Source organism: Kogia breviceps, chromosome 4 (genome assembly GCF_026419965.1).
Source record: "Kogia breviceps isolate mKogBre1 chromosome 4, mKogBre1 haplotype 1, whole genome shotgun sequence".
Lineage (NCBI taxonomy): Eukaryota > Metazoa > Chordata > Mammalia > Artiodactyla > Physeteridae > Kogia > Kogia breviceps.
This window is the reverse complement of record NC_081313.1, coordinates 178,786,616-178,807,682: the sequence shown is the minus strand read 5'-3', so window position 1 is coordinate 178,807,682 and position 21,067 is coordinate 178,786,616. Positions and strand designations below refer to the sequence as shown.

Here is a 21,067-nt window from a genome sequence, read left to right as displayed (position 1 = left end):
CAGGCTGCCTTGGACTTGAAAAAAATTAAGTTTTATAGAGATGTAATTACACGCCATAATGGTCACACCGCAAAGTATACAATTCAGGGAATTCCCTGGCGGTCCAGTGTTTAGGACTGCACACCTTCACTGCCATGGGCACAGGTTCAATCCCTGGTCAGGGAACTAAGATCTCACAAGCCGCACAGTGGAGCGGACAAATTAATTAAAATGAAGTATGCAATATAGTGGTTTTTAGTACGTTCACAGAGCTGTGCCGCCACCCCACCGTCTAACTCCAGAACATCGTTATCAACTCCCCCAAACCACTGTACATTAAGCAGGCACTCCCTCTCCCTCAGCCCCTGACAGCCAGGAACCCACTCTCTGTGTCTGTGGATCGGCCTGTCCTGGACGTTTCCCATCATTGGAATCACACCCTGTGTGGCCTCCTCCGTCTGGCTTCTCTCGCCGAGCATCGCGTTCTCAGGCTCCATCCACGTTGCAGCGAGTGTCAGTGCTTCTCCCCTTTTCATGGCGGAGTGATGTGCCCGTGTGTGGAGGGACCACATTTGGTGTATCTGTCATCCGTTGATGGGCGCTCGTGTTGTTTCCGCTTTGGGGATTTTATGAACGATGCTGCTGTGAATGTTCAGGTGTCTTGGTGGGCGTGTGTTTTTGTTTCCCTTGGGTCGACACCTGGTGGGTGGGATGGCTGGGTCGGATGGTGGCTCCATGCTTCTTCGCCTTTCATGCTCCTGGCCACCGTGGTTGGGTTCCTGTGAGTGTGAAGAAGCCTCTCCCAGCAGATCCTGCTCCACCCTGTCTCGTTAGGAGCAGGATCTGAGCTGGAGACACGCGGGTTCAGTTCCAAGCAGAATAGCTCCAGGCGGGAAGGAGAGTGCAGGCCGCCGCAGGCCGTGGGTGGGCTTCTCACCCAGCCTTCTTCCTGCCCCCCCTCCCCTCACCGCCCTCCTGGTTCTTTGCTTTTTTGCTCATTTACTTCATTGTAAGGATTTCTTCCTCCTCAACATATTGCTTGGCCTGTTTTCTCGGGTCTGGTAGCTTTTTCCTGCTTTTTTTTGTGTGTGTGTGAAAAAAACACCCAGTTTTGCGTCCGTGGGCACAGACAGGTGACGTCTCCAGGCTAATAAAAGATGCCCCTGTCATGGGCTGTGGGCGGCCCTGCCGTGGGCACTTCCTCCGGGAGGGTTGTGACACAGAGAGCTTTTTTTCTTTAAAGTTCAAAGGTATGCCAAAGATCAAGAGCAGGAGGTGGCCTTGGCGCCGGGTTTCAGGAGGAGCGGCATGAGGAACGTTCCTCGTTTGCCCCCGTCTGAGGACGACGTGTTGCTGTTCATTCATTCATCTTCCCTCTGCAGTTTGGGGGGTACCCAGGTGGAAAGATGGGGTGTTGAACCAGGACACTGTCATTTTAGAGTCACGCGAGGTTGTGACTCAGACCGCAATATTCACGGGACTTTGCCCCATGTGGCTTCTTGAGGCTTCCGTGGCCAGCGCTTTTGGCCCTGCAGCATCTTCCGAAAGCGTGGCCCTGATCGTCGCGGTCCCCAGGGGTCGCACGCTTGCTCTGGGACTGGCGAAGGGGCTCTGGCAATGTGAGGGAATTGGGGCCGAGCCGGGCCCCTGGGGATTCCCAGGGCCTGCCCTTCCCATGCTCAGACCTCCCGGGCGTGGGGCTCCCGGGGGTTCCCCAGGCCATCATGCAACCCAGCTTGGAGTTCACGCCTCCTGGCTCCTCCCCACAGCTCGGCCGAGTGTCTGGGGGCTGACGGGGTGTGAGCCTCTTAACCTGGGAGTCAGCCCGTGGGAGCACTGGCACCGACGGGAAGATGCAGGCCAAGTTGTCTGGGGTGCGAGCGGCCAGAAAGGGCTCCTTCGGCATTACTGGGGCCTCTGGCTGTGTCCGTGAGTCAGCTCTGCGGCCAGAGGGTGGCTGCAGGCTCTGTGCTGTGGGGCGCTGTGCACGTCTGAGTCGTGGGGAGGACGCGGGGGTCACGTTGCAGCCCGCTGGGTATCGCTCGGTCCCCTCCGTCCTCTTCTCGAAACTCTGCTTTTGTCTGAGCGAGTAGGCTGATGTGCTTGTCTTTCCAGGACGCATCTCACAGCCGCGGTCCCTGGTGGGAGGGGCATGGCGACTGTTACTTATCTCTTTGTGTGATGGGTTTTTCACGTGGCTTTTGAGGCAGAGGGAACAGCGCTCCTTGAGGTGCCCACACCCTAGTTGTGGAGCCTGTGCAGGTGCTCCCTGACGTGAGAGGGACTCTGCAGCTGGGATGAGGTTAAAGATCTGGAGATGGGCGCTCACCCTGGGTTAGCCAGGCTGTCCAGTGTCATCACGGGGGTCCTTCTAAGCGGGAGGCAGGGGGGTCAGAGTCAGAGAAGGGGGCGTGGTGACGGAAGCAGTGGTCAGAGGGGAGAGGCAGAGAGAGACCAGAGATGCTGTGAGTATGCAGGAAGGGGCCTCGAGCCAGGGATGCGGTGCCTCTAGAAGCTGGAAAAGGCAGGAAGCCTCCAGAAAGAGCACAGCCCATTTGAGATCCGGGAGGTGCTATGAGTATGCGGGAAGGGACCTCGAGCCAGGGATGCGGTGCCTCTAGAAGCTGGAAAAGGCAGGAAGCCTCCGGAAAGAGCACAGCCCACTTGAGATCCGGGAGGGACTCCTGGCCTCCAGAACTCGAAGATAAAGTTGTGCTGTTTCAGCCACTAGGTTTGTGGAGATTCGTTTGGCAGCCGTAGGGAATGAACACGCAGGGCTGCGGGCGATTCTTTCTTTGTGCCTTTCGGAGTTGGCGTCGCTCGGATAAATGTTAGGGTGGTCCTGGCCTTGTGTGCGGGGCTGCCCATCTGCCCCCGCCCCGTGTCCACACAGCCCCCTCCGGTCAAGCTGCCTTCCTCACGCCTCTTGTCCTCACATTTCTCAGTTGGCCCTTCTGACCTTGGCCTCCCGCCTTCCTGGCTCTGGGCTCTCTGCCTGCTTTGTCCCTCTCGTCACTGTGTTTCAGTCCAGCCAGTTCCACGGGGTAGAGCCAGATCAACGCTGGCATCCTTGTGTCCTTCGTGGGCTGCTCCTGGAGCCTGTGATCCCCCCATCCCGGGCTCCCCTGCTCCGTGGGGCCAGCACGATGACCCCCCAATGCCGATCTGGCTCCACAGGCCAGGGGGCAGGGGGGACGAAGGGTCCTCTGACACTGGGGCTGGCGGGTACGGTGGGGCAGCACTGGTTGCCCCGAGTGCCCCCTGGGCTTCAGGCTCTGTGTGATGAGGGAGCATGCCCAGCTTGCAGGGAACCTGGGACGTAGGGGGTGCTCCCAGCAGAGAAGGATGTAATGGAGGACGTTCTACCGCCAAGCTTTTCACTGTATGAGGGCACCTGATGAGCTGCTCTCGGGACACGGTGATGGAGTGCCAGGCCCACACCCGGGGGCGGGGGACGGGGGCTGGGGGCCTCCCGTGCTGCCTTCAGGGTGGGTTTCCTCTTGAGTCTCGGTGGAGGGGTGCTGGCTCCTACGGGGGCCTGAGCCTGCTCAGGGGCCCCTCAGTCATCGTCTTCTGTTGGGAACTGGGCTGTGGTGGCAGGAACTGGGCCGAGATGGAAGCAGGGCCTGGGGCTGGCTGGGAGTCACGGGGAGGCTTGGGGCTTCACCTGATGGCAGGTGGAGGGGAGGGCCCGGGAGGAGAGAGCTGGGGGAGAGACGCCCCCCGGGGCTGGGGCACAGGCCCCGCAGAGAAGAACTGGGGCACTTCGTGCTCAGAGAGCCCCCGAATCCTTTTCAAAAACAGTGCACCCCTCGGAGTAGAGCTTTTAGTAGGGTGACATTTTTTTCAGAGGACGAACCTTCCCGCATATTGAATACTGTATTCTTGTCAAAACCCCAGAGTTGCAGATTCCAGCCATCCAGTTTCTGGGAAACATCTGCCATTGGGCCTCAGAAACCCTTAGTCCCCAGAGCCCCTCAGTCAGGAAGATGAGGCTGCCTGTTGGGGAAATGGCGTCCTCTACCAGTCACCTTCTTTCTGAATTCTGGCTCACAGACGGACAGACAGAGTGCACCCGGCTGTGGGAGACCCACGCCTTGGGGTGTCTCTCACACCCCCTCTCCTGAGGCTCTCAGGCTCAGCACACCCCGCTCTGTCGGGCTCCTGGCGGGGGGGCATCAGCCCCAGGCTGGAGTCCAGATCTGGAGAGCCTTCTGTCCCCAAGAGGGGCAGCTGTCAGGGTGGGGTAGGAAAGACCCCCCACCTGGTCACCGTGCTGCAGCACAGGTGGGGTGGTAGCCTCCACGAGGGTGGCCCGAGTGTCCCCCACGGCCCGGCCCGTGAGTCCCCCAGTTTGAAGGCCTCTGAGGGAGGTGCTGGTGCAGCAGCCCGGGAGGGCTTCTCTGGGCTGGACTCATTCGTTGGGACCCAGGGAGCGGGTGGACCCCTCCTGTCACCTGTCTCTGGGTGAGGAGGAGCCGTCCAGGGCAGCTGGGGAACCGCCCCTCCACACGTGATCACGCTCATCGGTCCCAGGCGGCGGGCTGCAAGGGCTGGGCGAGCATCAGGCCAGGAAGGCCACGGCGTGCAGGGTCTCCCCGAACACAGGACTTAAGAAAAATCATCGCCTTATTGAGAGGTAATTCACAAAGCAGACAGTTCCATCCATTTAGAATGTGTAGGCATGCCTGCTCTCAGCCTCAGAATCAGGGGCGGGAAGAAAGGGACGCTATCTTTCCTGTTAGAGGCTTCAAGGGCTGGGCCGGGGCGGGGGTGGGGACAGGGACCCACCAAGTGTCTCTGGAGGCCGCACTTCCTGTTAGAGAAGGAACCCAGCAGACGCCTCCTCCGTGGCCGGGCTACGGGGTGTCCTCCATCTCTCATGGGGTGGGGGCTTGGCTCTGGGGGAGCCCTTCTGCTGGCTGAGGAGTTGAAGGCTCCAGGCGCCCACGCTGCCAGGCAGCCAGAGGTTATGTTTATTTATTATTTTTTTTTGGCAAGTGCAGAACTTTCTTCTTTCCTTCTCCCCTACCCTAATCTCTGTTTCTTTTCTGGGGGTAGCAGCTGTATTGAGATAGAATCCACCCGCCAACCAGTTCTCCCACTTACAGCACACGATTCCAAAGTTTTTAGCAAATTCAGAGTCCCTGCAGCTTTCACCACAGTCAACTTTGGAACATTTCCATCACTCCATAAAGAAACCCAGACCTCTTAGCCTACGGTGGCCTTCTGTGCCTGGCTTCTCTCGCTGAGCACCGTGTTCTCAGGGTCCGTCCACCTTGTGGCGAGTGTCGGGGCTTCTCTCCCTTTCGTGGCTGCGTGGTGCTCCCGTGTGTGGAGGGACCAGTTTGTGTACCGTCGTCTGTTGACGGGCGCTCGGGTTGTTTCCACCTTTTGGCTGTTGTGAATCACGCTGCTGTGAACATCTGTGCACAAGTTTTTGTGTGGACGTATGTCTTCATTTCTCTTGGGTGTTTACCTAGGAGTGGGATTGCTGGCTTGTGTGGTCAATTCCACGTTTAACTTTTGGGGGGGCTGCCCCATTTTACGTTCCCACCAGCTGGGAGTCCGGGTTCCAGTTTCTCACCAACACTTGTTGTTATCTGCCTTTTCACTCTAGCCGCCCCAGTCGGGGCAGGTGTGTGTCACTGTAGTGTAGATTTGCATTCCTCTGATGGCTGATCACCTCAAGCATCTTGTCGTGTGCTTACTGGCCGTTTGAGTCTCCTCTTTGGCGAAATGTCTGTTCAAGTCCTTGGCCCACTTCTTTTTGTTTGTTTGTTTTGTTTTGTTTTGCGTTACGCAGGCCTCTCACTGCTGTGGCCTCTCCGGTTGCGGAGCACGGGCTCCGGACGCGCAGGCTCAGCGGCCACGGCTCACGGGCCCAGCCGCTCCGCGGCACGTGGGATCTTCCCGGACCGGGGCACGAACCCGCGTCCCCCGCATCGGCAGGCGGACTCTCAACCACTGCGCCACCAGGGAAGCCCTGGCCCACTTCTTAATTGAGCTGCTTGTCTTTTTACGATGAAGTTGTTATAACCTTGCATTTGGGGCGTGGCACCGTCTGGTAAAGAGCACATTCCTTTTGTTTTTTTTTAAGTATGTGCACGTCTGATTTTTACTTGCCCTCCTTCAAGAAACGCATCAAGGGTTATGGAGTGTTGGGATTATAAACCATTTTAATTTTCTTCTTTATATTTACCTGCTAAAAACTTTACTGCAACCGGCAGGAATAAGACAAAAAAAAAAGAAAACCGCACATGATCCACTGCTGAGCTGAATCTGGATGACAGCGGTGGCTGGAGAAGCGTACCTTGCCAGGTGCAGTGCAGGAAACTCTACCTGCTGTCACGTCACCTGCTCGCTCCCCCTCCCCCCCATGGAAAAAGCGCTCCTGTGGTTATGTTTAACGGGCGAGAGAACTCGTGTGGGCAGGACCCCGGGGCTTCCCCCCTCTGCCCAGGACAGGCTGGTCCTGGGGGAAGATGGGTGTCCTGCCCCACCCCATTTCCCACCAACAATGCCTTGCGGGAGGGCAGGTGGCAGCATCCGTGGCAGGGTGGGCTTCTCTCGTGGTGACACAGCTGGCCTTGGGCGGGGGAGCCTGTGTCCTCCTCCCCTGCTGGGACCGGCCTGGCCAAGAGGAGAGCTGCTGTCGCGGGTGGTCCTGGTGCCCGTCGCCCACGGTGGGTGGCGGTGTGTTGGGAGACTGGGGTGGTCGCAGCAGAGTCGGGCTTCCAGGCACGTGACCCCCCCTCGTGAACTGTGCAGAGTGGACACACACCCGCATAAAGTGTGGAGAACAAGGCCGGGGCTGTTAAGTGCTGATGTGTCCGCTGCTTCTGAACCTGGGCACCATCCGCGGCGGGCTGCGGAGCCGGCCTCTGGCCCTTTGCCCGGCCGTTGGGGGCTTTGCGGACGAGGGACTGAGACCCGGGTGATCGTGTTCCGGCTGCTGGCCTCAGAGGATGGATTTGATGGCCACGCAAGATGGGTGGGCGGCAGGGACCCCCTCCGCCGGGAGCCTGCTGCTCTGTGCGGGCAGGGGCGGTGGGTGCAGGGAATCTGGGCGGGTGGGGAGGTGGGGTTGACAGGACGGGGCGGCTCGGGTGGCGGGCACACGACGAAGGCCAGCGAGCGATGGCTGTGGCCGGTCGTCTGTCCTGTCTCCGCTGTGTCCTGTCCCGGGTCCCTGCCCCGGGAGGCCTCCCTCCCTACGCCCCTGTGCCTCCCTCCGCAGCCCTTAGCCCAACTCAGGTCCACACCCACGTTCCCAGATCATCGGGGTCGGGCCTGTCCCCCCGGGGCCTTGAGCTCCTTCAGCTCCCTCGGGACAGGGTGAGCCCCGTGTGGCTGGGTCCGGGCTGGAGGGGAGAGGGCAGCTGGCTTCTGGGGGCTCAGGTGGAGAGTCAGGTGCCAAGACCCGGCTGTGGGGTGGGGAGCAGGAGGTGGACGGCATGGTGGTCCGTCCCGAGGGCCGGTCAGCCTGGCCGCGGCCTGGGCCCCCTGGTGCCTGCTGGTCCACAGGGAGGTTTGTGCTGACGCTTCCCCTTTATAAACCCGTGCGACCTCGGTGGTTCCCTGTGATCCCCCTCAGAGCTGTTGTCACACGGTCCCGGGCACCTGTGGCCTGCCCTGTGGACCGCAGCTCCGGCTGCCCTGCAAGGAGGCGCTCCCTGCACAGAGGTTCCTGTGCACGCGGGGCGGAGGGGCCCAGGGGTCCCAGCCCAGATGCAGTGGTGACCCCGTGTGCGCCAGGACCTCCGGGGTCCTCAGCCGTCCAGCCGTGAGTGTGACCTTCAGAGCGCAGCCTCAGCTGCCGACCCACTGCCCTGTGCGCCCAGGCGGGGGGTGGTTGAGGGCAGGACCTGGGCCTGCTCTGGTATCCGCCTGGGCCTCCAGGTCTGTCCCAGGGAGCTGCGCACCTCGGCTCCCGTTCCCAGGCTCGCACTGCCCTCTAGCGCCTGCCGGGGGAGCGTCTTTGGGGAACCAGTGGCTGCGTCTTGACGACATGGACCGCCCCCCCCCCCACTCTCTACTTCCTGGACTGGCGGGCTTCCTGCCTTTCTCACTCCCCAGCTCACTTTGGGGTGGGGGGAGGTGGACTTGGTTAATTGTCCTCCAAGTTCTGGGTCTGCGTGCACTTGGCTTCTGACCTCTTTCCAGTCCTGGAGGGAGTCTGGTCTTCTCTTGTCCCAGCAGGGACCTTTCCTCAGAGTCTGTCCCCCAAGCCTCTTCCTCATTGGGGTGGGTCACCAGCCACCCTGCTGGGCCCCCCTAACTCTTGTAACTCTTGGGACAGGCGGGGGCCTCTCCAGCCTGCAGCCTTGTCCCCTAGAGGAGCCCGACCCCCGCCCTGCCCTGTGCCACGCTCTGGGCTGGATGGGCCAGGCGTGGTTATAGCCCAGAGAGACGCGGCGGGAAACGAGCCTCTCTGGCCGGACCTCCTGCTTACCTGGTTCCAGGTCCCGGCCTCGGGCAGCCCGTGGGTCACTGGGGCCTGGGCTCGCTGCCAGCAGCCGGGCCAGTGCTGGAGGGACGGGACCCACACACTGCTCCCCTGCTCACGGCCCCGCCCGAGGAGGGGGTTCCCTGCTAGTGAAACACACAGGACCTCACTCACCTTCCCAGCCCCTCCCGTGCTGCTGCCTCTGGATTCCAGCTGTGAGGTCAATGCCAGTGAACCTGGATGAGGCCCTGATAAGAGAAGGTTTTCTTTCTGAGGCCCCTTGTTTGAAATAGGTGCCCTGGCCTCCAGAATCACATGGGCTCTTAGAACGGGCTACCTCTGTTAGTAGTTCGTTGCAGTCATTTGGTCTTTTGTGCCAGAGTGAGTGATGAAGTGGGCCCCAGGCTCCCCTTGGCCCTGCTCGGCTGCACAGCCTCCGTCCTCGGGGCCGGCTGGTTTGGGTGCCTCCCGGGGAGAAGGGAACCGGCCCGTGGCGGTGATGGAGGTGCTGACGCTCTCTTGTCTCCCTTGTAGGTGTGGCTGTGTCTCCGCTGCAGCCATGGGGTCCGAGGATCACGGGGCCCAGAACCCGAGTTGTAAAATCATGACGTTTCGCCCAACCATGGAGGAGTTTAAGGACTTCAACAAATACGTGGCCTACATCGAGTCCCAGGGGGCCCACCGGGCGGGCCTGGCCAAGGTGGGTGATGCCCCAGGCCCCCGTGCACCTCTCCCCAGCCCCTGCCCTGTGCCCCCCCGGGGCAAGGGGCCCGAGAGGCACCTGTTAATCTGCTCACTGAGCCCCTCTGACCTAGTTTATCCATGAACATTTGTTCTTTCCCCAAGTCAGGCACGTTCTGGGCACCGGGGTCCCTGAGGGCGCTGATGCTGGGTGGGACACAGAGCATCATGGTGGGACCCGCAGCCGTTTCACCCCATCACGGGGGTCCCAGGGGAGTCGGTGTCGGGGAGGGCTTACTTTTTGCCTTTATATTCCTACTTAAACACATTTTTTTTGAGACCGTAACACACGTGTGAAGTGAGTTCAAGCATTGCGACAGGGTAGGAGGGAGAATGAGTGCCCCCTCCACCCACCCTGACCCCGGCTCCTCTGCCTGGAGCGGCACGGCACTGATTCCTCGTGTCTCTTTCCACGGAGCATCACACGCGGACGCGCACGTGCGTGTGTGCGTGTGTGCACACCGGCAGATAGCGTGCCTGCCCACGCCTCTTCTGTGCAGGGAACAGACCTTGGGGATGGGTGCTGAGTTTCTTCATGTGCACGTGAACTTGTGTGTGAGGGTCTGCTCACCACATAATCTGGGAGATTCGTCACCTGATTTGGGTTTTTCTAGTTGCTTCCTGTATGACCTGCACTTTATCTAATACCCAGCCCTCTATTATTTAAGCTGGGGGTCGCTAAGCCTTTTCTGCAAAGAGCCAGATAGTAAATATTTTCAGCTTCTTGGGCTGGACTGTCTGTGGCCACCACTCAGCTCCGCGGCCGGGGATGACCCACAGCCCCACAAGCATGGCTGTGAGCACAGGAAACCTGATTTATAGACACTGAAATGTGCATTTCGTAGAATTTTCACCTGTCCTGAAACAGTCTTCGTTTGTTATTTTTCCTCAACCATTTAAAACCTTTTACAAAAGGGAATTCCCTGGCGGTCTATTGGTGAGGGCTCTGCGCTTTCACTACCCAGGGCCTGGGTTTGATCCCTGGTCGGGGAACTAGGATCCCACAAACCGCATGGGGTGGCCAATAAATAAATAAGTAAAATTTTTTAAAGTAAAAAAAGAATTAAAAAATCTCTTTTCAAAAAATGAAAAAAAAAAAAAAAAAAAAACAGAAAGAATGCCGGCGTCAGCTCCGTGGCTGGACGGAAGCAGGTGGTGGGTGGTATTGGGCCGCGGGTCACCGTGGCCTGTCCGCCAGACGGTGTCTGCAGCGAGGGGACAGGTGTGCTGCGTTCCCTCTGCCCACCTCCCCTGCCAGGTTTGGTGGGCTGTGTGACATCCATGCCTTTAATCTCAGCCGCGCCGATGAGGAGCGAGGTGGGCCTGCGACATCTTCCCTCCTCTCCCCTCTCCTTGGTTTTCGTTCCTTGGGCCCCATGACGGCACACACCCAGCAGAACCTTCTCATCGGGGTCTGTGGCTCTGAAAGCCCCGGGCCTGGGTTCTTGCACGTTCGGAGCCTCCCTCTGGGCTGGACCGATTGGCTGGGGTCTGTTGTCAGGTGCCCCTTTCCCTCAGATGCCCCAGCTGGGGACGGTGGGGGGGACTCTGAGGCCTGGTGCCCATGGGGCTGGGCATGCGGTGGCCCCCCCTTCATCTGGAACATGTCCTGTCCCTCACCTCGTTCCGTGTTTGCCGGGACGCAGCGCCAGTTCTGTTTTTGGATCCAAGTTGTTCCCTGTGCCAGGAATCTTGGTAACCTCTTGGAGTGCTCCGTTGGCAGCACCTGCCACTTCCCCCGGCCCCTCTCCTTTCCTTCCTCCTCCGTCATCTCCGGCTCCGGCTTCCGGGTTGTTTCCAGCACCTTCTGTCCCGGGGCTGCTTTGGGTGCAGCCTCATGTGGCGTGACTGAGTCTCCCCTGCACGTCCTCACCCCGGCTCTGCTCCTTCCCTTTTCTTCTCCTTTGCTGGCTCCTGCCTTTCCTTTGAGCCCCATGCCTCTGCTCTTAAGCCTTTAATTCCCGTGGACCAGTTTTCCGCTAACTTACTTGAATCAACAGGAAGCCGTTCGGACTGGATGTTTTTGTGAGACAGGTGTTTTCAGGGCACATTTTCACTCTGCCCTTTGGTTTTTTTTGGGGTTTTTTTTTTGGCTGTGTTGGGTCTTCGTTGCTGAGCGCGGGCTTTCTCTAGTTGTGGCGAACGGGGGCTACTCTTCGTTGCGGTGCGCGGGCTTCTCGTAGCAGTGGCTCCTCTTATTGTGGAGCACAGGCATGTGGGCTTCAGTAGTTGTAGCACGAGGGCTCAGTAGTTGTGGCGCATGAGCTTAGTTGCTCCGCAGCATGTGGGATCTTCCCGGACCAGCTCGAACCCGTGTCCCCCCGTGTCCCTCTCAACCGCTGCGCCACCAGGGAAGTCCCCCTCTGCCCTTTGTTTGCATGTTCCTTTCCACTCTTCTTAAGTGGTATTTTCTTGGCTGTTTTCTCTCTGGCAAGGGCAATTCTCTCTGGAAGGGCACGGTGAGGGCGGGCAGGGGCTGCTGGGAGCAGCTCCCCCGCTGTCGCTGAGAGATCCTGTGGGGACAGTGACGCGGACACACACGTGTGCACCCGCATCCCTGCTCCCATCAGGCAGGGACGGTGTGCAGGTGCCTCTAGCCCCTTGGGGCCTCCCTGCCACTGCGGGGACAGACGGGTCCAGGGAGGCACGTGCCACGGCCCTCAGTGTCCCCAATTCCTTCCGATGCGGGCCATCAGCCCTGAGGGCTGCCAGCCTCTTTGGAGAAGGGACACAGTGTCCTGCTGGCCTGAATGAGTTCTGTAGTCGCCCGGGTCCCCCTCACCCTGGTCTCATCAGCCTTGACCGCCCTTCTGTGTGTGTGTGTGTGTGTGTGTGTGTGTGTGTGTGTGTGTGTGTGTGAGTGTGTGGTGTTGAGGTTTCTTTTTCCATCAAAGCTACATTTGATGGCCCCCCGACAAAAGCTCTGTCGGGCCCGGGGCAGCTAGGTCGGGGTGGGCACTCAGCAGGCACGTCTGGGCCGGGGCCCAGAGCTGAGGGGACTCTGGGTACGGGGGCTCCCACCCTGGGGCCATCGGGGTGGCGGGTCACATTCCTCACCCACCCTGAGTGTGCTCTGGGACCCGTGTCCAACTGGGCTCCTTCCCCCTCAGGCTGCTTGGGAAGGGCTGGGGGAGGGCGGGAGCCAGGAAGGGGCATGGCTTTGGGTCCTGGGGGAGGGGTCAAGGGGCATCAGTGCCCTCAGTGCCCTGCTGCCAGGTGGTGCCCTGGCCCTTCTTAGCCTCCAGGCCTGCTGCCAGCAGAATGACTTTGGGTCCAGCTGGTTCTGGGGGGCAGAGGCTGGCCCCTCACTTCCTTCCCTCTCGAAGGGTCTCCCATACCTGCCCCAGCTGCCCGGCGCTCCCAGCTTGGCCACCTCCCTGGTGTCACGCCGTTCGCTTGGGTGTGTGGCCTCTCCATCCTCCTGGCCTTGGCTGAGTCTTGCCCCCCAGGAGCTTCGAGTCAGGGTCCGTCCAGGGCCACGCAGTCGGGATGCTCATGGGCCTTTAGGGGACATCCTTTAGGTGTCCTCTGCTTGGAGAGCCTCCTTTCAAATCCTGCTCTGCAGAGACTTGAGGGTATTAGGCCGTGGTGCTTTGCTGAGGGATTTTTCCAGAAGCTTCGGGTTCCAGACCAGTGGCCTTCTGTTCATGCGCCTTTCCAGAACCCGCTTAGCATGTGCCTGGGAAAGTGCGGTTCACACACGTGAGCCAGGTGTCGGGAGCGTCTGCCAGCTCCTCCCCAGTGTCCAGATGCCACACAGCAGAGCCCGTGGGGACAGGACTGAGCCCGAGGCTCTCCCCTGAGAGCGGAGGGCTGAGGAGTGGTCCGTTCACCCCGTAGCCTGGTTAGGGAGGCGGTTCTCCAACAGACTTGGGGCGGGGGAGCCGGTCCAGGGTCGCTGCGCTTTCCCCCAGGAGGAAACTCGGGCTCTTCTGCAACGAGGAGGCATCAGCCACGTAGTTAAAGAGCAGTTCGGGGTCCCAGATCCCTCACCCCACAACCCGTTTCCCTGCAAGAACATCCCGTATCCTGGAGGCATGGGCCCTCGTCTCCTTTTCTTTTTTTTTTTTTTTTAAATATTCATTTATTTGGTTGCGCCGGGTCTTAGTTGCAACAGGCGGGCTCCTTAGTTGTGGCGTGCAAACGCTTAGTTGCAGCGTGCATGTGGGATCTTAGTTCCCCGATCAGGAATTGAACCCAGTCCCCCTGCATTGGGAGCGTGGAGTCTTAACCACTGTGCCACCAGGCAAGTCACCCTCTCTTCTTTTTATTTTTTGCATTTCTAGCCTTGAGCGTTTTAGTTCATCACCTGACTCCTCGGGTTTCTCACTGGGAATCTAACAAAACTGTCAACGGGCAGGCTGAGCCCGGCACCCTGTTGTCACGCCCGGCGTCCATGGCATTGTGACTGAGCAGCTGTGTCTTCCGGGCGGGGGCTCGTCCCCATCTAACTCTAAGTGAGGGTCCTGCTGGCACTGCTGACATGGGGGCCAGGTCACTCTCTGGGGGGCCGTCCTGGGCGCTGTGGGGTGTGGAGCAGCCTCCCTGCTCCCACCCCCTCAATGCCAGGAGCCCCCCAAGTCCTGACAACCACAGACGTCCCCAGATGTGGCCCAGTGTCCCCCGTGGGGCGGGACTGCCCGGGTGAGGAGCGCTGACTTTCTCACCGTCGCTGCTGTCGTCGTTACTGATTTACGTGGGTGGACACCCCCATGCGTGCTAGTCGTAGGTGGGCAGCACCCTCTTTAGCAGGCAGCTGGAGAGTCAAGTGTTTTCGTCGCCAAGCAAAACATTTCTTTGCACCCATGTGACAGCGGGATCCCGGGGATGGTGAGTGGACTTGGCCGCTCCTGAGCTGTCGGCAAACTCGGGCCTCAGCGCCCTGTGCTTCCCTGGTGGCCCTGAGCCGGGAGAGGGTTTGGCCACCCCAGGGTGCGTGGCTGATGCACCAAAAACGGGTTGGTTTAGTTCCTTTTTCCAGAGCTGTTGGGTGGGTGGCCCACTGGATGCCCTGGAAGGAGGTTCAGGGCTTGCAAACTCCCACCCGGGCCCGTGGAGCTTGCTCAGTGGTCACCCCTGACCGGCGGAGAGGAAACGTGGAGGGGGAGGTCCATCCCCGTCCGTGGCGCCCTCCGTGTCCCCTCCTGGGGTGGGCCGGGGTGCCGCCACCTGCTAGGGGAGGGGTGTGGTGACGCCTGCTGGGGCAGGGGCTGCAGTGTGACCTTCTCAGGCCTCCTCCCACTTGGAATTGTCACCCCCCACTGCCCGCCCCCCACCTCCTGCCTCTGGGCAGCTCCCCCAGCCCCGCTTTACCCTTATTACTGTCGTACAATTTCCTTCTTCTCACCGGGATTTATCACCTGTGCCCTCCAGTCAGGACTCAGGCCCTTGCCTGAGTCCTTTGTGTCCCCATGTCTCCCCAGCACCTAGAGCTGCGATTGCCCCCGGTAGGTGTCACTGGAGCGAGGGCGCTGCAATGAGTGTGCAGTGTGGCACCGGGGCCTCTGCTCTGGGGCCTCATCCACACGGGGTCCCAAGCCGGGCACGCGGTGGCCAGAGGGTGCGGTAGCAGAGCCCCCGGGACACAGCGAGTGCATCCCAGGCCGAGGGGCGCACACAGCCCAGCCCGCCCATGTCTGCTCACTCTGTGATCGCGCACGTCCTCTGGGGCCGCTCCCACCTCTCCAGGCCCCGGCCCCGTGCAGAGGCAGGTACAGCCCCCCACCCTGCCGGGCGGTGCCCATATAGGCCTGGCCCTGGGTCTCCTGGGAGCTCGGTGACACGGACAGGGGGTGCTAGGTGCCCCCAGGCTCTCCCTGCCCCGCACCCAGTCCCGAGTGGCCGAGCCCAGGGGAGGCGCCGCTGACCACCCTCCCGCTCCATCTCGCAGATCATCCCCCCGAAGGAGTGGAAGCCGCGGCAGACGTACGACGACATTGACGACGTGGTCATCCCGGCGCCCATCCAGCAGGTGGTGACGGGCCAGTCGGGCCTCTTCACGCAGTATAACATCCAGAAGAAGGCCATGACGGTTGGGGAGTACCGGCGCCTGGCCAACAGCGAGAAGTACGCGGGCCTGGGCGGCGTGGCGGGCAAAACGCCAGCTCGGGGTGCAGAGGGCGGCGCACACGCAGACCCCGCAGAGCCCGCTCTGTGTGCCCTCGGTGGGCCTCAGCATCCCCGGTTCACAGTCCCCCGGTACTTAGGGGCAAAATCCAGACCCTTACCCGACCCAGGGCCGTGCTGTCCACCTCACGCTGCCCTCAGCGCTGGCTGCGGGGCCGGCCCTTCAGGGCCTGCCCGTGTCCCCTGTCCCCAGAGCACCTCCCCCCTCCCCCAGGACGTCTCGGCTCTGACAGCACCTCCCCAGAGAGGGGTTCCCTGGCACATCTCCCCAAGTGCCTGGTTCTCCATGGCACACTCGGGCATGCACACACGCTCCCGGGAGCTCCGGGCGTGCCGTGGGCACTCATGGCGTGCGGGCGCGCTCCCTGGCGCACGGCACCGCTGTCCACTCCCCCTGTTCTGCGCAGCTCCCAGCCCCCCTCAGTCGCTGAAATCGTCTGTGCGTCTCTGCCAGTCTCTTTGCTCTCAAACAACCGTCCTATGGGGGCAGGCGTCGTCTGTCCCCTCATGCGCTGTCCCTGGCCACCACGGTGCCTGTCGGTGTCTGCAGGGTGGTAGGAGGGCAAGAACCATCAAAACCCAGGTCCCTCCTCCGGCTCCCGTGGCCCTGGCGTGTGGTCTGACCTGGGGGCCCCGGGCCCCAACAGCTGGCGGGACGGGAGCCCTGGGCACCGTTCCAGGCAGGGCTGCCCCCTCGCCCTCCATCCACCTCACCGCCTGGCAGTCACCACAGCTCACCCGTGGGCTCCGGGGCCGTGCCCTTGCCGGGAGGGTGGGTATTTGAACAGAGCCCCTCCCTCGGTGTGTCCGGCAGGTGCCCTGAGCCCCACACGCCCGGTTTGTCCCCAGGTACTGCACCCCCCGGCACCAGGACTTCGATGACCTGGAGCGCAAGTACTGGAAGAACCTCACCTTCGTGTCGCCCATCTATGGGGCCGACATCAGTGGCTCCTTGTACGATGACGTAAGTACCGAGGCCCCCAGGCGTCCCGGTGGATGTGGAGGTGTGGAGGGGGGCGAGCGGGCGCCACCTTGGACCACAGAGGCTGGATGCCACGGAAAGCGCCCGGGGCCTTCTGTTTGGGCTCTGGTTGCAGGCACGTGCCAGCTTAGGGTGAAAGGAAGAAGCCAGAGTTTCGCAGGATCTTCCCTGCCAGGTCGTAGTGCTGCCCCTGCCCTGATCCCACGCTCGGCCGCTGACCTAGCGGCCCGGCCACAAAGCCGTTCTAAAAAGAGGACATCGAGCGTTCCGTCCCTTCTCCCAGGGGCCTCTCTAAATTCTCCGTTGTTTGAGTGCTTTTCTTCTCAAGTTTCTATCACTCCATCTTCCTGGAAGCCTGGGAGCCCGAGTTCTCAGCCGTCCAGGCCACCCCTGGGTCCGCTCACGTCTAGTCCCTGTGCTGAGCTGGGAGGGCCCTGCTCCTTGGCCTTTGGGCCTCTGCTGCCCGCGGCCTGTCCAAGGGCGAGACAGGCCCTGGTCCAGGCTTGATGCCGAGGTCCTTGAGGGTGCTGGTGTCAAGCAGAGGGAGGTTTGCGTGGGATTGTGTTTTGGGGGGGACAATTTATAAATATTTATGGGACCTCGGGTAACCCTGGGATGGATCTACCAGGGTTCATTTCACCGCTCCGAAGGCTGGCTCTCTCCTGGGTGTGTTCTGCGTGGGGTGCCCTGGGCTAGGATCTGGCTCTCTCCACTCCCAGGGCCCCCCCCCCCGCCTCCCTGCGTGCTCCCCCCGGTCGTTCCTCTGAAGGTCATCTGGGGGGAGGACTCTTGTCCACTCAGCCCTTCTCCCCTGAGGGAAGCTGCCACCTGTGCTTGGGTAGCGGGGAGGTGGGGGCAGGAATAAAGTCCCCTCCTGAGAAGGGTTGGGACCCTCCTTGGCACCCAGGGGGAGGAGCCTGTTAGAACAGGTGGCTTGTGATTCCCAAAAGGCGTGGGAAACACAACGACTGCCGCTCAGGTCCCAACACGAATCGCTGCCAGTGTTTCACTTCTCCGGCTTCACGGAGCCCAGCTGACTTGGGCCCGGACCTTCCACTAGTGGGTCCGCTTTGTGGTGTATGGTGCCGAGGGCGTTAGTTTGTTACCTGGAAGATGCAGGTCAAGCTCGAAGTGAGCTCACCCACTGCCCCCAGAACCACAGGGAGACGCCCTTGCCCCGGGGGTCCAGACCGAGTTTGCCCCTGTCCTGCTTCCTCCTCCCTGGGCCTCGGTTTCCCCATCAGTAACATGGGGCCTGGCGGGTGCATGGCAGTCCTTCAGTGGGCGTGTCCCGGACCCTGAGCTCACACTCTTGACCTTGGTCCCAAAGGGTCAGATGACCTGCAAGGCCAGGCCTTCTCCCAGCGAGCATGCAGCCCCCAGGAGCAGGGCTGCACCTGCTCGGAGGATGCGGCCCCAGAGGCCCTGTCGCACGCGCTGCAGCCCGGGTCCCTAACCGTCGACTCCCGCCGGCACCCGGCGCGCCTCGCCCGTCTCCCGGCTGTGCACCTCTGGATGCCAGGATTGGTCACCTTGTTCGTGGCGGGTTTTGTGGTTACACAGGTGTGTTTTAGCACCGTGGGCCAGCTCGCCCTTGGGCCAGTGCAGAAGTTCGTGGGTCGGGTTGACCGGGGCCTTGTGGGGCCTGTCCACTGCTCCCCTGCTTCTCTGCTTTCTTCGAGGGCGTCCAGGCCCCGGGAGAGGGGCCAACCTCCAGGGCCCCCATTTCCCATGCCAGGCCGCCGAGGCCCGGACCACCCTCCCTGGCAGCCCTGGATCAGTGCTGGGTCTCCAACCCTCTCCGGTTTCATTGTGTTCGCGGCTCCTCCTGGAAGCTCCTCGGGTAGGAGGACTGCCGTGGGTGTCCCTGGGGACACATCTGGTCTCTGAACACAAGGAGGGCTGTTTCCCCTGGGCCTCTGCAGGCAGGGCCTGGCACGGTCCCGGGCAGGAAGGCACCTCTGTTCTTTTTTTTTTTAAATTTAATTTTATTTATTTATTTTTGGCTGCATTGGGTCTTTGTTGCTGTGCACAGGCTTTCTCTAGTTGCGTTGAGCGGGGGCTACTCTTGGTTGTGGTGCGTGGGCTTCTCGTTGCGGTGGCTTCTCTTGTTGTGGAGCACGGGCTCTAGGTGCACAGGCTTCAGCAGTTGCAGCGTGTGGGCTCAGTAGCTGCAGCACACAGGCTCAGTAGTTGTGGCTTGCAGGCTCAGTAGTTGCGGCTCGCGGGCTCTAGAGCACAGGCTCAGTAGTTGTGGTGTACTGGCTTAGTTGCCCCCGAGGCTTGTGGGATCTTCCCAGACCAGGGCTTGAACCCATGTCTCCTGCATTTTCAGGCGGATTCTTAACCCCTGCGCCACCAGGGAAGTCCTGCGCCTCTGTTATTTAAACACCACGTTTAGTCCTTAGAGCAACCGGGCGATTTCGATTTCCCCGCAACTCCAGGTGGGGACGTCGAGGCTCCATGGCTGGGAAAGTTGCCGAGCCCCACTCTCTGTGTCCAGTCCCAAGCAGGTGTTAGAATCTAGGCTGTCTGACCAGTGACCCCAGCTGGCTATGCCCTGTGGCCTCGGCCAGCTGTCCTCTTGACTTGGCCACAGTGTGGACCTTGGTGCCTGGGGGTTGGTGTTGCGCATCTTCTCGCGCCAGCCCGATCCCAGCTTGTGGCTCTGCTGCTCGGTTTATGGATCGTGACTTCTTGGAAGGGAATTAGACCCCAGCAGCCTGATGGGATGGAATAACTGAAGTTCACGTGCTCGTGTACAGGTGGGCGTGGAGTCAGACGCCTGATTGTCAAACGACCTGTCCTTTTCCATGTACAGTTTTGGAAAGTTAGTGCTAGTTGGATTGGTTTATTTATTTGTTGGTTATCAGACTTACTGGGTTTTTTTTAAGCCTTATTGAGATATAATTCACATACTACACAATTTGCCCATTTAAAGCGTGTAATTCAGTGTTTTTTTTGTATATTCACGGAGTTGTGCAGCCATCACCAGTCAATTTTAGAACATTCTTATCACCCCCAAAAGAAGCCCCACCCCCATTAGCAGTCACTCCCCGCCCCCTCGTCAGCCCCCGACAGTGACGAGCCCACTGTCTGTCTCTGTGGATGTGCCTGTCCTGGACGTCTCATATGAATGGAATGACACCCTGTGGGTCCTCCTCCGCCTGGCTTCTCTCGCTGAGCGTCGTGTTCTCAGGGTCCGTCCACGTTGTCGCGAGTGTCAGTGCTTCTCTTCTTTTCATGGCCAAATAATATGCCACTGTATGGATGGACCATATATTCTTTATCCATTCACCAGTTGATGGACATTTGGATCGTTTCCACTTTTTAGCTATTAGGAATCATGTTGCTCTGAATATTCACATACAGGTCTGTGTGTGGACATGTGTTTTCATTTCTCTTGGACAGCTACAGAGGGGTGAATTGCAGGTCACATGGTAACTCCATGTTTAACCTTTTTTTTTTTTTTTTTTTTTTTTTGCGGTACGCGGGCCTCTCACTGTCGCGGCCTCTCCCGTTGCGGAGCACAGGCTCCGGACGCGCAGGCTCAGCAGCCATGGCTCACGGGCCCAGCCGCTCCGCGGCACGTGGGATCTTCCCGGACCCGGGCATGAACCCGTGTCCCCTGCATCAGCAGGCGGACTCTCAACCACTGTGCCACCAGGGAAGCCCCCGTGTTTAACTTTTAGAGGACCTGCCAGACTTTTTTCCAAAGCAGCTGCCCCATTTTCCATTTCCACCAGGCGAGCATGAGGGTTCTGATTTTTCCATATCCCCACCCACACTTGTTATCTTCTGTATTTTTTATTTTACCCATCCTGGCGAGTGTGAAGTAGTATCTCATTGTAGCTTTTTTTTTTTTTTTTTTTTTTTTTGTGGTATGCGGGCCTCTCACTGTTGTGGCCTCTCCCGCTGCGGAGCACAGGCTCCGGACGCGCAGGCCCAGCGGCCATGGCTCACGGGCTTAGTTGCTCCGCGGCATGTGGGATCTTCCCGGACCAGGGCACGAACCCGTGTCTCCTGCATCGGCAGGCGGATTCTCAACCACTGCGCCACCAGGGAAGCCCTCATTGTAGCTTTGATTTGCGTTTCCTGGTGGTAATGATGTTGAGGATCTTTTCATATGCTGATTGACCATTTGTATATCTTCTTTGGAGAAATGTCTATTCAGATCTTTTGCCCATATTTAATTGGGTTATTTGTCTTCTCATTATTGAGTTGTAAGAATTCTTCATGCATTCAGGATACAAGTCCCTCACTTGATAAATGATTTGTGAGTATTTTCACCTGTTCTGTGGGTTGTCTTTTTACCTTCTTGGTTGTGTTCTTTGAAGCACGGCAGTTTTTATTTTAATAAAGTCCAATTTTTCTGTTATTTTTTCTTTTATTTCTTGTGCTTTGGGTGTCTTATTTAAGAATCCTTTGCCAATTCCAAGGTTGTGAAGATTTGCCCCTACGTTTTCCTTGAAGAATTTTATAATTTTGGCTCTTACATTTAGGTCTATGATCCATTTTGAGTTAGTTTTTTTATGTGGTATGAAGAGGGAGTCCAAATTCATTCTTTTGCATGTGGACAACCAGTTGTTCTAACACTATTTATTTTTTATTTTTTTATTTTTTAATGTATATTTTTAATTTTTGGCTGTGTTGGGTCTTCGTTGCTGTGCGAGGGCTTTCTCTAGTTGTGGCAAGCGGGGGCCACTCTTCATCGCGGTGCACGGGCCTCTCGCTATCACGGCCTCTCTTGTCGCGGAGCACAGGCTCCAGACGCGCGGGCTCAGTAGTTG

The 21,067-nt window shown here is 59.5% G+C and overlaps 1 protein-coding gene across 9 annotated transcripts in view; it reads left to right on the top strand.

The window, feature by feature from the left end:
- The window catches only part of KDM4B (lysine demethylase 4B), a 143,082-nt gene that overhangs the window by 32,443 nt on the left and 89,572 nt on the right, over positions 1 to 21,067 (top strand). For all 9 annotated transcript variants that reach the window (XM_059062030.2, XM_059062026.2, XM_067032975.1 and 6 more), the window contains exons 3-5: positions 8,963 to 9,128; positions 15,060 to 15,235; positions 16,145 to 16,259. In XM_059062030.2, coding sequence (XP_058918013.1) covers positions 8,988 to 9,128; positions 15,060 to 15,235; positions 16,145 to 16,259 — 432 coding nt within the window. In that variant the 5' untranslated portion in view covers positions 8,963 to 8,987. The remainder of the gene's footprint in view (positions 1 to 8,962; positions 9,129 to 15,059; positions 15,236 to 16,144; positions 16,260 to 21,067) is intronic.